The sequence below is a fragment of the Elephantulus edwardii genome, unplaced genomic scaffold, assembly GCF_000299155.1.
Source record: "Elephantulus edwardii isolate Elephantulus edwardi_28Jun2011 unplaced genomic scaffold, EleEdw1.0 scaffold00227, whole genome shotgun sequence".
NCBI classification, from domain to species: domain Eukaryota; kingdom Metazoa; phylum Chordata; class Mammalia; order Macroscelidea; family Macroscelididae; genus Elephantulus; species Elephantulus edwardii.
The window spans coordinates 3,468,234-3,486,463 of record NW_006399977.1 but is presented as its reverse complement, the minus strand read 5'-3'; the positions used below and the strand labels follow the sequence as shown (position 1 = coordinate 3,486,463).

The window sequence follows — 18,230 nt, the reverse complement described above, 5'->3', positions numbered from 1 at the left end:
AAGGGCGTGGTTCGGGAGTGTTGCTTTGCGGTAAATTCGGTGCTCGTGTATAGTGTGTATGTTCTGGATCTATACGTGGGTCGTCCTCAATCTTGTTAAAGTAATTCATTCCTAACGTTGAAGCAGCCGTATTCTGGACGGAGTGGCAGCCGTAATCAGGGGCCGTGAGTTGCTAGAGTTTGCTTTTGAAAACTAAGGGACGTTGGGAGGGAGAGTGGTGCTGAGGGGGCGCCTCTAAGTGGAGGAGCCAGAATCTTAGCCGGGATGGCGGAGAACTGGGGTGGAGGGAATGGACTGACCGGAAAAGAGGAAAAAAAGGTTGGAGGAGAAGCAAATGGGTACGGGGCAGAGGACATGAAAGTGGATCTAAAGGTTGTAAAGCAAGAAGTTGCAGACTGGTCAGAAACAGAAGAATGTAAGTTGGATGCACAGGGGATGAAGCAAGAGTTGGAGGATGGACCGGAGGTGAAAGATGAAAAAACTGGCGTTTTGGGGTTGAAACAGGAGATGGATGTTAATGTGATGAAACTAGAACTGATGGATGAACCGGAGGTAAAGGAAGAGAAAATAAAGGTGACGGTCGAGGTTATGGACTGGCTCGAAGTGAAGGAAGAGAAAGTAAAACTAGAGATAAAACAAGAAGAGACATTGGCTGACCAGAACATAAAACAAGAGGAAAGCATGAATGGAGTCAGTATAAAAGAAGAGAATGATATCCTGAAAAAAGAAGTGATGGATGATGCAGGGGTGAAAGAAGAGCCTGAGGTCAGTGCCCCAGTGAGCTGCAAGCGGAAGCTGGCCATGTCAAGGTACGTTAGAAACCTAATTAGGAAACTAAAGCTGTGAAATTATCTGTCTTCTATAGTGAATGAATGAAATTATGAAAAAGGTGAAAGTTTGGGATCCTGGAGCAAGAATTACAGAAATAGAACAGAGCCATGATGAATGATGTTAGATGACAAGATCTGTAGAACAAGTGAGGTTGATAGAAAGGTCCATGATTAATGATCAGAGTAGGAAATGATAGTCTGGGAACTGGACGATATGTGAAACATACTCTTACTTCTTAATATGTGCTTAGCTTGGTATTTCAGAAAGTTGAGATGAGTAAAGATCTAATAAAATCAACAGTTCTAAATATGATTAAGTTAAATATTTGGCAAAAATGGCTATGAACTCAGCAGTCTTCTTTCTGTGTGAATACTGTAAATAATACTTTCGATTTAGTCTTTATTTCCTTGTGATTTGAGATTATGTGACAAAATAGGGAACTAAAGTGATTAAATACTTCAGAATATTACTGTGTAGAACACAGAAGCTCAAAAAGTTAAAATACCAGTAGTTTCCTTCTCTGTATATAGTGGAAGAAATGAAAAAAAAAAAAAAGATTTAAAACAACCCAATAGGTATTACCTTAAATTATATATTAACAGCATGATAAATGTGTACTTGTCTCTGGAAATTGTTTTCGCACAATGTTTCACAGGTCCTGCGTGTTTTGCCAGATTTATCTTTGTATAGACTTTATTCATTGTGACTACATGTGTATAAATTGAATGTGACAGGTAATTGATTCATCATGCAAAGTTTTTAAGTAAATAATTAGAATTAATATTTGGTAATATTCATCATGCAAAGTTTTTAAGCAAATAATTAGAATTAATGTTTGGTAAATTCTGAAATGCATGTGGTCTTTTGTAGGTGTGAAACTTGTGGTACAGAAGAAGCAAAGTATAGATGTCCACGTTGTATGCGATATTCCTGCAGGTATATATGTAACTTCCTATTTTTTTTTTTTTTTTACTTCTGTGGACCTTTCTCAGCACATGATGTAAAAGTGCTTCCTCTTTGTCTCTTCAGTTTGCCCTGTGTGAAGAAACATAAAACAGAACTGACATGTAATGGAGTTCGAGATAAAACTGCATTTGTTTCAATACAACAATTTACTGAAATGAATCTTCTAAGTGGTAAGCCCTTTATACATAGCAAGTTGATGTTTCCTGCCCCCTGGCTTAGCTCAGTCATTTATATTTCTATTTGGCAACTTTCAGATTACCGATTTTTAGAAGATGTGGCAAGAACAGCAGACTATATTTCTAGAGACACTTTTTTGAAAAGACCAGTAGGAAATAAACATGTAAGTATTTTTGCTAATTCCTGTCAGTTATAATTAATTCTATTTGGTTTATTCTTTATTCACCAAATTAAGTGGCTACCATAATCCAGTGCTATTCTATTTAGGACAAACCAGTAAACAAAATACACTCCTTCCCTTCATGATGATCTTACTATAATTGAAGAGATAAGAAGAGATGAGTAGAGGAGCAAATTTAGACAGAATTTTAAAATGCATACATAAAATAAAGAAGTCTTTGGTGAAAAGAGAATGAAAATGATGTATGTTGAGGGAGGAGAGCTGTTCCATGGTACCACTTTGATAGGAGAAACTTCTTAAAGAAAGAGCATTTAAACAGGAAAAAGAAAAGAGAAAATCATCCAAACAAACATTTTAAGGAGAACTGCCTGCACTGCTAACTAAAAGGTCAGCAGGTCAAATCCTCTTGCCTCTCCATGGAACAAATATAGGCAGTTGCCTCCTCTAACGATTTCCAGCCTTGGAAACCTATTGAAGGGTGATTGTGAGTTGGCATTGGCTTGATGGCAGTGGAATTTTTTTTAGATTCTAGGTAGAGACAAGCAAAAATAATGTCCCTTAATAAGGAACAAACATGGCATGTTTAAATAAAGCTTTAAGGTCTAGTGAATGAGGAGAATGTGAAACATGGACCTACAGAAACAGGTAAGATGTGAGAATAAGTGAATGTGGAAAGTTGATTTGGAGGACATCTGCTTTTTTAAAAAAAAAAATCTCTCTTTTGTGTAGAAAATGGATTTTAGGGTCAAGAGTGGAAGATTAGACACAGGGAGACTGTTCACAACTAATCAATGTTTTTTTTTAAGTTCTGTTCAAATATTAAGAAATGAAGAATTGCTTAGTAGTTTTTTTCCATATCACAATACTACACAAATCCTCTGTTCTTTCGGGTTTTTGGATTTTCCAGTAGTAACAAAGAAAGGAATAAAGAAGAAGGGGGTGAAAGAGCCAGTTGTGTAGACATTCCTGGGTTGCCCTTTAATGTCATGTAAATTTGCCTTCACTTGAAAATGATTTAACTAACCACTACTTAAAACATTTTAAATCACTTTCATTTTGTACGGTTTTATTCATTGAAAAGACTTTGATATTTTCTTGTACTTAAAAAAGCCCCCACCAAACCCACTGTTGTTGAATTGATTTAGACCCACAGCAATTTTATAGTACTTTTTAGAACTGCCCCTTAGGATTCCTAAGAGAAGAAACTTTGATGAAAGCCGAATGCCTCATCTTTTTTCCTTGGAAAAAGTGAATTTGTTGACACTTCTGTAGCTCCCTTCTTTTCCTAAAAACCAAAATCCAAAGCTACTACTGTTGAAGATTCTGAGCTATAGCCACCCTCTTGAGTTTCTGTGGTTGTAAATATCTCTGGGAGGAGATTGCCCATCTTTTATGGAGCCGATGGTGGATTTGAACTGCTGACAGTTTGGTTAGCAGCACAACACTTAACATGCTACACTACCAGTTTCTTGCACTGGAAGGAAGATTAAATAAGCAAATACATCTTTTCCTACTTACCTACTTAGTTGATTTAAAGATAAGATTAAAAAAGAAGACTAGGAATGGATGTTATTTGTAATTAGAGACTGCCTATATTATAGAATTGCTTTATTGAAGAGGTAAGCACATTTTCAGGTTATTTTTCATAATATTTTCAAAAGTGACTGTATTATTTTCCACTCCCATTACTAGTCTTTGTTTCTTTTGTCACATTTTCTCCAATACTTGATTCCATCCGAGTTGTAAACTTTCTGTCAATCTAATAACTATATAGTGTTATGATGGTTTTTAAGTTGTAAATCTGTGAATCCTATCAATGGGAGGAGATTGCCTTTTTTTTTTCCTGAGGGAGCATGTGGTGGATTCAAACCTAGAGCGATGGATGATGCACCACATTGTGAGTTAGCATCCTAACTACCTAGAGAGTCGAGTACCAGAGCTTAAGGTTTGGGTTTTTTGAGGATTTGGTTTGTTTTGCTTTTTAATAAGAGTTTTAGTTCCAAGAATTCTGATGAAATTAAGTGCCTTTCAAATATTTTATTGACCATTTGAATTCCTTTTTTCTGTGAAAGTCCACATAGCAGAATTGGTAAAGGTGCATACATAGGATCATGTGCATACTTCCCCAGTGTCCTCTCCCAAGAAAGTGATACTCCATTCCTTCACCAGTGAGTTGTGCAAATACAGACAAAGTTCTGTCAAGGAAGCTTATTCATTTCCATTGCTCCAGGAACCCAAAATTTTTACTGGGGATTATAGGAACCTTCTGCCTGTTGTGTACCATAGAGTCAGAAGTAACTAATAGCTGACCTTCCAGTGGGTTTTCAGAGGCTGTAAATTGCACAGGAAGAGATTGTCCATCTTTCTACCACAGAGCAGCTGGTGTCTTTGTGGCTTGGTAGCCGCTAAGCCATCAGTGCTTCCTAGGATGTAATAGTATTTTACTCTTATCAAAAGGAAAGTAGGTAAAAAGCATAAGTCCTATTGCTTATGCTAAATACTCATTTAAATTTGGGCACTGGGAAGCTGTTTTGTTGTGAGTCAGAATCAGTTCAGTGCCAGCAGTTTCTTTTAATCCTAATTTGTTAATAGATTTTATCATGAACCGGAATTAATTTGTCAGTTTGTCATTTTATTTTTAGTTTGTCAAGAAGTGTAAGGATGGTGCAGGATAGAACATGGTTCAGATTTTTTGTTCATAGGGTTGCTGAGAGTTATACTTGACTCGGTGGCAACAACAACAACATGGTGAATTGCATGAAATTATTTTTTTTTCACTTATACTATTATGATCATTTGTGCCATACTTTTTATACATTGAAGAGTTCTGTTGATTAACTTGAGTATATACATATTTATTTATTTCTTATTTTTTTTATTTGTTCATAAGAAACATTGACATCTAATTTTCCCTTTTTGTCCTGTATCAGCTGATCTCATAAAATTAGTTGGGGATTGTCCTATGTTATTCATGGAAGCACGGACTACTACTGGAATGATTTCTTCTTGAGAAGTAGCAGAATTTGCTAGTAAGCCCATATAGGCTTGGAGTTTAAAAGACTACTAAAGTATTTTTTTTTAATAATCAGAGGACAGATAAGAGTTTATATCTCTTCTTGAATCAATTTCAGTAAATTACATTATTTAAGAATTTGCTATAGTGCGACTTGTTTTTAAAGTCTCTCATGTTTCAGTTTTCTCAGTATTTGCCTCCTGTTTCTGGATATTATGTCAGCTTTTTGATGCTTTTAATGTGACATATATCTTTTTTAATACATATCCATTATTGGTCTGTTGTCAATGGCAGTGAGTTTTTGTATTTTTTTTTAAATTGTTATAGAAACTAAAGTCCTATAAATTGTATATAATAGTTACAAAATTACATACACTTTTGGAAATTATTTTTCTAGTTAATCCCAGTGAAAAACTCTTTATTTGTTTTGGTTTAATGGCTTTATTAGGGCGCTCTGGTGGCCTAGTGGGTAAGGAATTGCTCTGCCAGCTCAAAGGCATGTGGTTGGTCCAAGAGAGAAAGATGGGCAGTCTTCTCCCATGCAGTTTTCAGCCTCTGAAAACACACTGGAGGTTAGCTGTGGGCCAGTTCCAACTTGACTCAATGTAACAACAAATGCTTTATTGTTTTTGCTGCAAATCCTTTATGACGTTCACCTAACCAAAAATTGTCTTTATATTTTGCCTTTACCTTCAGTGATCCTTCTTTGCTAATTTAACTGAAACCTAATTCTACTTCCTTTACTACTTTCTAATCAGTGTGTGACATATGTCATAGAATACGATTTTATTTTATTATTTTGTTCCTCATAAAGTTAATTACTTTTGAGTTAGGCCTTGCACTAGATATTACCCTCCCATGTTCCTCTCTGAATGAGCCATCTATTGAGTGATTATGTCTCTGGTGACAAGAGTTAAATGTTCAGCTGGTAACTGATGGCATTTCAAACCCACCAAATAGCTCTGTGGTTAAAACACTTGACAAACTGCTCTTATAAAAATTTTAGCTTGGAAAATCCTGTGAGGCAGTTTTTCAATAATCCATGGTAACTGTAAGTAGAAATCAACTTTGTAACACACAACAACTTGATATAAAACCAAAAAAGAAATATTTAGTAGTTCTTATTGTTACCAAATGACTTGTTTAAAAAAATTACTGTGAAAACCTTTTGATATTTAGAGTGTATGTTAAAAGCAGAGACTGAAATTAGACAGATTTCAGTTTTAATATAATTTCTATGTCTTAGATTTAACTATGTTATCCTTTATTCTCATGCTACAACAAGAGTGACAATAGTCCCTTTCTCACAGTATTGTGAATATTAACTGAGATAATGCCACTCACTGGTTTTTATATTTGTCAATCACTCAGCAACCTTAGATATTTTATTGAACCTTGTTTTACTCATTTTTAAAAAAATTAAGGTATTCTTAAACTTAGTTTGTCTGTTTTTTGTTATTAGATGAACTATCTGAAAAACCGTGCCCGGAAACAAGGTATTAACTTAAAACTCCTACCTAATGGATTCACCAAGAGAAAAGAGAATTCAACATTCTTTGATAAGAAGTAAGTTTCTGACTTTCAGATTTGCGTATCAAGAGTGCTCATTTGATCAGAAACGAATTTTAAGTTTATCTGAACATCTCTACCTAAAATGTATTCTTGAGTCTGAACTCTTGGGAAATTACATTGTAATCAACTCAGCCAACCCTCCAGCTGGTTTTCAGAGCTGTAAGGTACATGATAGGAGATGGCCCGTCTTTCTCCTGTGAAGCAGCATGTGGATTTGGAAGTCATGCCTTTGGTTAGATAGCACAACTCCTTACTACTGAGCCACTAGAAAGATTATGGTGGACAGTGTTTGGTGGAGCTCCCCAATTCAAACAAAGTTGGAAGCAGGAGTGACATCCACTTCCGAAATAGCTTGTTTCCGGAAACCCAATGAACCTGGAAAAAAGATGAAAGTTATACAAGCATTCAGGTCTTTCATTCATAGGGTTGCTATGAGTCGCCTACGACTCGACAGCACTTAACAACAACATAGAAGGAGATCAGTTGGCCTAGTGGACAGAAAGTGATGCTACTGAACCAAAGGTGGATGACTTTAATCTACAGCCCTCAGGCCTGTTTTTAATTGTTTTTGGTGAAACATTCTTCTAGGTCATATATCTCTTGTCTGTCCACTTGCTGTATAGAGGTAACTCGTAGTTGCCATGAAGCTGAACACTGTGACACTGATGTCGAATGTGGTAATGGTTACTCATGGTGGACAGTGTTTGGTGGAGCTTCCCTATTAAAACAAGCTTGGAAGTAGGAGTGGCATCCACATCCTAAATAGCTTGCCTCCAGAAACCCTATGAACCTGGAGAAAGGATGAAGGTTATACAGGCATTCAGGTCTTTTGTTCATCGGGTCACTTTGAATCACCTACGACTTGACAGCACTTAACAACCAGGCAAAATATAAAGAAGGCTTTGATGACTTTTGAAGAACATTATTAAAGATGCTTATGTTTTGTCATCCGTTTCTGTGAAAATGAATACGGATTTCAGATTATTTGCTAAAAGGAGGCAAATAAAATCTTTAAAAACGAAGGAATCCCGTGCCCCCAGTACTCTGTTTTTGGAGACTAATTTCAATGCAGGGATCTTTGATAGCTTAGTGGTTAGGAAATGGTGCTGTTGGTCTGAAGGTGGTGGTGGTAGTGGTTGTTATGTGCCTTCAAGTCGCTTGCAACTCATAGCAACCCTATGTATAAGAGCCCTAAAAGCCGCTCTATCCTGTGCCAACCTCGCCATCTCAAAACACACTCATTCCCACCACTCCACTCACAGAATTGATCCATCTCATCGAGGGTCTTCCTCTCCTGCGCCATCCCTCCACTCTCCCAAATATGATGTCCCTCTCTAAGGACCAGTCCCTCCATGCAACATACCCAAAGTATGTCAGACAAAGCTTAAGAATCCTTGACTCCAAGGAGCATTCTGGCTTCACCCTCTCTAGTACAAACCTGTTTGTTCTCCTAGCAGTCCATGGTATATTCAACACTCTTCTCCAGCACCACAGCTCAAAGGCATCAATTCTCTTTCTGTCATCCCTATTCATTGTCCATCTCTCCGATGTATAGCACATAATTGCGAGGACTATAGCCTGGATCAGGTGCACCTTAGTCTCCAGCTTGACGTCGTTGCTCTTCAGTAATCTTGAGAGGTCTAGTACAGCTTACTTTCCCAGTGCAATCTGTCTCCTGATTTCCTGGTTGCTGTTACCAAGAGTGTTGACTGTGGAACCAAGTAAACTAAAACTGTTAACTATCTCAATCTCTTCACCATCCATACTGATGCTGCCAATTGGCCCAATGGTGAGAATCTTTGTTTTCTTGATGTTGAGCTTCAATCCATATTGGAGGCTGCAATCCTTGACTTCCTGCAGCAAGCGCTTCAGGTCCTCAGTTTCACCAAGCAGGGTTGTGTCATCTGCATATCGCAGGTTGTTGATGATTCTTCCGGCAATCCTGATGCCACATTCCTCTTCATACAGCCCAGCATCTCGGATGATCTGTTCTGCATACAGATTGAAAAGGTATGGGGACAGAACACATCCTTGACAGACCCCCTTCTTAATTTTGAACCATCCACTGTCTCCCTGCTCTGTTCTGACGACTGCCTCTTGGTCCAAGTATAGGTTTCGCATTAGCACAATCAAATGTTCTGGGATTCCCCTTCTTCTCAGAGTCAGAGAAAAAGATGGGTTTTCTCCTCCTATGCAATATACAGTCTCTTAAAACTCACTGGTCAGCTGTGAGTCATTTCTGACTTGATGACCTAACAGTTTTCAGTGCATTGTAAAGCCCTGGTGTATAGTGTGGAAAAGGCTGGCCATTGCATCCACTGTTCACCTCACAGGAGAAAGATGAGGCAGTCTTCTCTCACAAAGATTTATAACCCCGGAGACTTGATAGAAAGTCGTGAAGAATAGAAGGTCATGAAGAGTTAGAATTCCTCCATGGCAGTGAGTTTGATTTGGTTTTTCACTAAGAGGTTACTTCAACAGCACGTACACTATAACTGGAATGATAAAGAGAAGATTAGCATGGCCCCTGCACAAGGATGACATGTAAATACGTGAAGTGTTCCATATACATATATATATATTTATTTTAAAGATATTTAAGGTGTTCGAAATCTGGGCTTAAATATTATCTCTTCTGCTTGGTACAAATATGGTGACTTTTTAGGAATATCATATATTTTGGAAGCCAGAAGTCATCAGTGATTATTACAGCATCATCTTTTTGATAGATGAAAGCTAGAAACAGCCATGCCTTGCACATAACTATGGTTAAAGAATGCTTAATAAGTTAAGTAATGCTTAACTTCCTACCTACCATAAGTACACTTCCATGCAGCCAATAAGCAAAAAGATGGTTATACTGTCATAACATAGCATATTTTCAGGAAGAAAAATAACATTGAAATATAAACAATTATAAAACTTTCAAAGATTTTAAAGCTAATTCCACATAGTTGTACTTTGGATATGACCCTTTTTCAGAGTTTGTTAAAATGTATGGTCCTTTTGACCCCCAAAATGCTCATGTGTACAATATTTGGTGTATATATTTTAGATGAATGCATTAGGTAACAAAAGCTCCATAGTGTTTTGTTCTTTATAGAAATAAATGATTGACCTTGAGCATCTTGAGGACCTTGATCTTTGAATATTTTTGCTGAGCATACATTCAGGTTGTTAAGAGCATTATTTATTATATTGTGTGTAAATTAAGGGAAAAATATGTCTCTGGTGTCCTTTTCTTAAAATCAGTTAATTTGCTTTTCTATAGAAGCAAAATTAGTGATTTCAAGTTCTTGCTGTGCTGTTACTAGATGTATGACTTTGATCTCTGTATCTGCACCTCAGTTTTCTCCTCAATAAAATAGATAGCATCTGCTCACATAAGTACTTATATATTTTTTTTTTTCAATTCTTAGACGTTCCTTTTAGGATAATTTTTCTTTCTGAGGAGATACGGTTATGTAGTGGGTAAAGACTTGAGCTCCTAACCTAAAAGTAGTTCCTCTCTGGTGGTTTGAATCTACTGTGCGATATACAGGCTCCAAAAATGTGCAGAAGAGTCAACTCAGAAGAGTTAGTTCAAACATGGAGGCACATCCTGAAATATATCTTTCTGAAGTACATCTTTCTGAAGTTTTTTGTAAGGGTTTTATGAAAAGTATTTTTTTGAATTTTTTTTATTTTCTCATTTTTAGTTGATAAGGAATTGCACTGCCAGCTTAAAGGCAAGTGGTTCAAATCCACCAGCTGCTCTGCAGAGAAATATGGCCAGTCTCCTCTTATACAATTTACAACCTCTGGAAAGCCAGCTGAGAATTGGCTCCAACTCCATAACAATGATTTTGACTTTTTTTTTTTGCTTTGACGGTTTTGGTCTAATATTTTTTCCCCCACTGAAGATTAGGTTTGGTTTCCTATAATTTCATCTATTTGCAATCATAAGTCATCTCTTTTTTTAATAATCCTTTAGCTGCCTTTGAAATCTCTTGAATTTCTTCTTATAAACAAATTTACAGAAACCAAAGATGATTGGTTACTAGAGTGGATAAAGGGTAAAAGAGAAAGTTTTTATTTGGTGGAGATTAAATTAGATTTATGAAGCCCGATGATGATAGATTATTAAGGAAACGAATGATGATAGTGACACAACATGAAACATGTAGTCAGTGCCATTGAGTTGTAACTATGAAAGATATGCTGGTGATTATGTTGTTGTCACCATAATAAAAACGGGATTGACATTTGTTTTGCACATTGTGGAACTTACTCCACTTCTACCACTGTTGAAAACACTGTTAGTTTATAGATAGTAGTCTGTCTTTCCTGTTCCTTTTGAGAGATCCTCAAACTGATGTATATTGTGGTGTGATTTTATGTCTTTTCCTTGGGTTTACAGTGTGTTCTGAATATGACAATTCTGGAAAATTCTAATACATTGTGTTAAGCACTCACGTTTTTCTAGATAATTCATTTAACAATTTTATCCCTCTCATAGATTTCCCTCCTCTCCAGAATCTCATCTGATCTATCCACTGAGGTGGATTTTGGTTTAAGGCTTTGTTCTGGTTTCTTTCTTTTTGTTGTTGTCTACCATCAAGTTGAAACCGACCCATAGCTGACCCTCCAGCAGATTTTCAGAGGTAGTATTTCATACAGGAGGAGCTTGCCCATCTGTCTCCCACAGAGCAGCTGGTAGATTTGAACCACATACCTTTAGGTTGACAGCGTAATTCCTTACCACCGAAGCCACCAGAGCTCCTGGTTTTTCTTCTAATTACTTTTTTTCTTTCTCTAAGTTCTGTTTTCTTTCCTAAATTTATCTGACCTTTTAGATAGAATTTTTTTCCTTTCATGTGTGTTTACCCTTTATTTTCCGTTTAATAGTTTAGAACGTTTTCTGTATAAATTTTAAACTTTGTTTTATCTAGAATTTTTGGAGTTTGATACTACTTAGGCATTCTTTACTAGGGAGTTCTGGTGACCTATGGATAAGGAATTATGCTGCGAACCCGAAGACAGGCAGTTCAAATCCACCAGCTCCTATACATGAGGAAACCTCCTCAAGTGTGATTACTGACTGAAAACCTGTTACAAGTCATCTATAAGTAGATTCTGACTCTGTGGCACATAACATTAATTATTTGCTGACTCTTCCTTACAGTGACTTCTTTTCATCTGATACGTGATTGTGAATTCAAGTTCACCTGAACTCTGAGAAAAGTGGTATTCATTTGCTTATGCTAGATACTTCATGGCATCAGCCTAAGACCAGCTTTAAGTTTCTCAGACTTTGAAAATAATGACTCGTACTCTAAGTCCTTGTAAGAATCTATAGTTAGTTAAAGATTCTCAGTTGATGCCTGTTTTCCCTTTCTAAATCCAAATTTGCCTTTTCTTGTTGTTAACCATTGCCCCAATGAGCAAGATGTTTCTGTTGCACTCCTTTCACTAACTTTCTGTAATGATCTCAGTTTGAAGTCGGTGCCATAGACTTGTCTCATCCCGTCCAGTGACTGTTGAAGCACACACCCCTTGGTTACTAAGTTTGACATATGTATAACTTCAGTTTACTACTATGATTTGTAATTCCTGCTTCTTTTTGGCCCCTAGGGATTTCCCTTACTTCATCATGAGCTCAATGTGTTGTTGTATTTCTCTAAGCCAAAAGCAAACCTGTTGCTGTCAAGTGTATTTTGACCCTTCAGGACAAAGTACGAGCTGACCCATAGGGTTTCCAAGGCTGTAAATCTCTTAAGGAAGCAGATTACCTCATTTTGCACCTAAAGAACAATTGTTGGGTTTAGATGACCTACCTTTCAGTTAACAGCTGAGCACTTAACTAGTGTGCCATGTGACCTCTTGTATATTTCTGTAAAACTTCTAAATGTGGAGTATTGAGAGGATCTTCAGCAATGCTATACACTAATAATTTGAAATAAGCTCTGGATTCTGTACAAAATAAGGAAGCTCTGGTGTTCTAGTACATAAGGCTTACACTGCTAACCCATAGGCCACACCTCGCTGGCAGTTTGAATCCACCTGCAGCTCCATGGAAGAAAGATAGGGTCCTCCTATGGATTTATAATCTCTGGAAAATCTACTGGAAGATCACAATGAGTTACTTCCATCTTAATGGTCATGAGGATTAGTAATAGTAAAACATGCTGATTAGAAAGATAAAGTCAGTAGTGGCAAAGAATAAGGAAGCATAATAATTACTCATACACCTAACAGTTCTACTTCAGAGATGTATCTGATACATACAGCCATTTACATAGAAAATGAAATAATATACAGAATATTTAGCTTTGCCTATATCAAAACAATGGTTAAAATCTGAGTGCTTGTCACTAATGGACTGCTTGAATAAATTATGGAGTAACTGTACAGTGACAAAAAATGTGGCCTCTGAAGAATGAATATGAAATGACTACAAGAAGTATTAAAATGAATGACTAACTGTGGAACTTGGTACATTGTATACTACCATTACATTAAAAATATATCATTTACATATATATGAGTTCATATTATCTCTTGCAGCAGAAACAATAAGCTGATTATAATAGTTACTTTCAGAGAGGGAAATTGAGTGGAGAGGAGACAAATTAATTTTTAAAAATAACATATTTTAAAAACATTGTGATAGGGACTTGAAAGTGTTATCTCTGTAAAGGGATGTGATTCCACCCTACAAAATTCCACGGTTTTATTCACGTTTGCCACTCTTCCAGTTGTGCTTTAGGGTTTTGTTAGCTGTGGACATCAAGCCTGCAAACTACTGGTTCTATTTGGATAACATTTTATTTAGATTTAAAGTTTGAGAGCAATGACTTTGAGGGTTTTGTGGGATTTGGGATGTTGTTTGTTTTTTTTTAAGGAGCTGAGGTGGGAATAGACTTTGACTTCTCAATTGGAAGGATAAATTGGACTGAACAACCCATTTTCCAGCTATATGTCACTTCCCCATGTTTGTCTCTATAGTGTCTCTGACCCCCTCAGTTCTAAGCAGTCCAGCCCTTTAGCATTCTGTTATTTGTTATCTTTCTTCAGTTGTTGAGGTCTTATCTTCCATATTCTTCTTGGTCCAAAGTTTAGCTCTCTGTGTATCTCTCTTAAACTTACATAAATTGTTAAGTGCCTTTGAGTCTACTCATAGCAACCCTATGAATTAAGACCTGAACACCTGTATAGTAGAGGTGTAATAATTCTTTTTTAAAGTTTTATTTTCTATTGTTTTGCCTACAGAGTTTGTATACATTGTGTTTCACACTATTCTTCATTCACATTTTGTGTCATGCAATAATTCCCATGCATTAGGTTTTGTAAAATTAATCACTCTTGTACTGTGCCTGTCATGACCTTATCTTTCCAGGTCCCTGCCAGATCTTTTCCATTTCCTTTGCCCCCTCCTTCCAGCCATCAAACTGTACAACCCTTTTATTTCATCCCTACTTACCCTCTCCTCTCTGCTCCTACCCTTCCCCCTTTGGGCCTCCATACATGTTTTACTAGTTATCCTTCTGTTTTTACAGTTTTGTCCTTATTTATTTGTTCTTATGAGACTGACTGAATTCACTCAGCATAAAGCTCTCCAGTCTCTCCCAAGTTGTGTTGTATTTTTCAAAATTGTTGCTTCTGAGTGCTGCATAGTATTTTTAAGTAACAGTATGAATATATATTTAAGAACTCTAATCCTGCTGAGTAAGGAGTTGCACTGCCAACAAGTGTTTCAAATCCACCAGCTGTTCTACAAGAGAAAGATGTTTATTCCTGCCTATGTAATTTACAGCCCCTGAAAACCCACTGAAGGATCGGCTGTGTATCTGTTCAGACTTGACAGAAGTTTAGTGACATAGTTGGTAGATAAACCAAACCCTGCTAATAAAAGGTGATGCTTTCAGCCCAGCAAGAGAAAGGTGGCCAATCTTCAACTAATGAAAACCAACTAGATGGTCAGCTTTGAGTTGGCTTTGACTCCCCAGCAATGAGATTTAAGGTTTTGGGGATTTTCCCCCCCCTTTACTCCTGTTTTATAATGTAGCCACTAGGTGTCCCTCTTGTAAAGAAAAAAACAAACCTTTTTATAGGCTCAAACATTGCTTTTGATAAAAATTATAGCATTCTAATTATATTGTGTAGTATAATCATTCAACCCTCTTTTCATATTAGTATCTTTTCTTAAAACAATTATGTTGTGATAGACTTCTTAAAAGATAATATTTTTTTATGTATTAGGAATATAGGTAGTACAACTTTGTACATTGCTGCCACCTGAATTTTTTAAAGGGCGAAGGAAAAGGAAATGATAGGTTTAGCAATTGTGGTCATGGGTTGAGGGGACAAATGGATTTTGCAGTGAGCTTTAGAGAATGACATAATAGGTACTCAGCACAAAGTTGTTGACTGACTGAAAATGTTTAGCTCGTCTTTGATATAATTTGATGGAAGAATTTCAGAGTTATGGCAGGTATTGGAAAAACACTGTGAAAGGGTAGAAGCTTAATGGTTCTCCCATCATATGTTTACTTATGACCTTGTAGACAGTGAAAGTAAAGTTCATGTGACATAGCATTGTAGAGTATGTATGTTTCCATAGCAGCAGTTAGCTGGCCTTTGGGGAAATGGAAAACCAAATACTCTTGATTGTCTCAACATCCCAAAACTCAGTTAGGAAGCCTTTTTCCAGTTCCTAAGTCAGCTTCTTCATAATATACCTCTGACATATGTCTCTGTTTGTTTTTTGTTTGTTTGTTTGTTTGTTTTCCATTTCTGAGCTGTAATCAGCTCTTGGCTGCTGTACAAACCCATCTTGGTTTACCCTAGACTCTTGTGGAACCTCCAACTCTCTCTTACCATCAATATGTCTCCTCAGTCACTTCTGTGTACGTCTTTCTTAAGTTTTTATCATATGGCTACTACTTAGAAGCCTATGATGAATCACACTCCTTTATGTCCCCAGCAATCATTAACTCAAAAACAACCTTTACTGTCTGTATGCATAGTTGCCAATAGATGACATTTGTCACCTGATCTCCTGGGCTTTGACTGTCTGAAGCTCTCTAGTGTTATACCCATTCTGTGATCTGAAATTAACCCCTTTTATCCAGTCTCATCCTTTGAAAGTTCTTGCAAGTTGGAAATTTAATCTACTTCATATAATTCCCATTAAACAGAAAATGTTAAGTATTTTCCCATGCTCCTTCTTTTAAATATGAAGAATAATAAAGTCAATAATAAATATTTAAAAATAAGTCTGCTGTTAGGGACCTTTCCACGGTACTGAGGAGCAATGGTGTCACTCTGGAGACTAAGGTGCCTCTGATACAGGCCATGGTCTTTACAATCACTTGTTATGTGTCAGAGAGTTGGACAATGACTAGGGAGGATAGGAGAATTGATGCCTTTGAGCCGTGGTGCTAGTGAAGAGTATTGAGTGTACCAAGGACTGCTAAGAAACTAACAGATTCATACTGTAGATGGTTAAACTGGGTGGATCCTTGGAGGCAAGGATTCTAAGGCTTCGTCTGACATACTTTGGACATGTTGTAAGGAGGGACTAGTCCTTGGAGAAGGACATCATGCTTGGGAGCATGGAGGTACATATTGGAAGGTGGAGGGGAAGGCCCTCTATGAGGTGGATTGATTCAGTGACTGGGGTAATCAGGGTGTGTGTGTTGGAGACAGTGCAATTGGCATAGGACAGAGCAGAGTTTAGAGCTGTTGCACATAGGGTCTCTATGAGTCGCAAGCAACTCTGCGGCACATAACAATAACAACAATAATAAATAGTTCTTGAATGTTTGTTTTATGTTAAGAATAACAGAAACCAAAACCTACAGCTATCATTTCAACTTATGGAGGCCTTCTATTAGGTCTCTGGTGCTGTAAATATTTGTGGGAGGAAATTGCCCATCTTTGAGTACCTGGATGATTCCAGCCACTGATGTTGCAGTTACATGTAGGACACCACGTACTCCTTAAGCATGACAGAATTTAATCTTTGTGTTAGAACATTTTCTTGGTAAATTAATTGTTGGTAAATGTTTGTTGCTATATATGTAAGGTGGTGACCTTAAAGGTACCAGTTTTTAAGGATAGTGGATTTGCAGACCGGTCCTTGAAATGGGACATCATGTTTGGGAGGGTGGAGGGATAGCACAAGAGGGAAAGACCCTTTCTGAGGTGGATTGATTCAGTGACTGGGGTAATCTGGGTGGGTGTGTTGGAGACAGATTGGCACAGGACAGAGCAAGGTTAAGGGCTGTTGTACATAGGGTTTCTATGAATTGCAAGCGACTTGATGGCACATAACAACATCTGCTGCTTAAGAGAATTAATTGAGGAGGAGAGCAGAGTAAGATAGCAAGTGATTATATATGGTCCCACTTACTCCCCCAGCACCTCGTCTATTGAACAAATAATGAATGTTCTCAGAACCCCAGGCAGCAACTGAGGTTTTTGACAGACGAAGTACATCTTGGAGTCAGGAGAGGAGGTCTGCACAGAGTCTGAGAGAACCTACCTACTGTAGCACTCCTGTATTATAGCTGTTTTGGGCAAAGACTAGGCAACAACCTAACAGGGAATATGAAAAGGAAGCTGTGAAGTTTACTATTCAAGAGAGCTTTCCTAGCCATTAAACTTTTACTTTGCTGTATGGAATGTTTGGGAATATGCAAATAGAGTGTATTAGCCTATCCACAAGGGGATTGCCTATCTCACCAGTCAACAAAGGGAATTGGTTAGTCTTCCTACTACATTAAGCGATGCAGTAGTAGAAGACCTTACCCACCAACAAAGAAGCAGTAGGAAGGGAATGTAGCACATCCTTCAGGCCCAGAAATTCTTATTCCAGCTATACCAAAGCCAAACCAGAGAACCAACAGACGATGAAGTTACCGTAGGACTGCTACCCTTTACAGATAAAACCAGAGCTAAGATTATAACCTTTTGTCTTCCCTAGTATGATTCTCTGTGGTCTGGGAACTATTACAATTGGATTTTGGACCCACTAAAGCAAAAAGATTAGTGTTAAGATGAGTAGAAAGAGGTATGGGAGTGTGGAAGATATGTCTAACCTCATAGAAATTGCTCTTATGTTGATGCTGTTGACAGGAACAGTTCCCTTTGTGAAGTTGATAAAGGACAGATATAGCTGTTCCCACATGACCCCAGGAATAAAATAAGGCCCTAGGAATAGATGGTATACCAATTGACGTATTTCAGCTAACAGATGCTGCCCTGGATGTGCTCACCAAGTTGTGCCAAGAATTCTGGAGAACAACCAGTTGGCCAACTGACTGGAAGAGATCTATATTTGTTCCCATTCCAAAGAAGGGTGACCCAACTGAGTGCAGAAACTACAGAACAATATCATCAATTTCACATGCAGGCAAGATTCTGCTGAAGATTAATAAAAATTGGCTGGAACAGCACATCAGCAGAGAACTGCCGGAAGTCCAGGCTGGGTTTAGAAGGGGTCGT

At 37.4% G+C, this 18,230-nt stretch overlaps 1 protein-coding gene across 1 annotated transcript in view; it reads left to right on the top strand.

Moving 5' to 3' along the window:
• Positions 1–264: 264 nt before the first annotated feature.
• The window catches only part of ZNHIT6 (zinc finger, HIT-type containing 6), a 46,310-nt gene continuing 28,344 nt past the window's right edge, over positions 265–18,230 (top strand). Inside the window, exons 1-5 of the mRNA XM_006898380.1 lie at positions 265–809; positions 1,702–1,767; positions 1,861–1,967; positions 2,052–2,137; positions 6,631–6,734. Coding sequence (XP_006898442.1) covers positions 265–809; positions 1,702–1,767; positions 1,861–1,967; positions 2,052–2,137; positions 6,631–6,734 — 908 coding nt within the window. The remainder of the gene's footprint in view (positions 810–1,701; positions 1,768–1,860; positions 1,968–2,051; positions 2,138–6,630; positions 6,735–18,230) is intronic.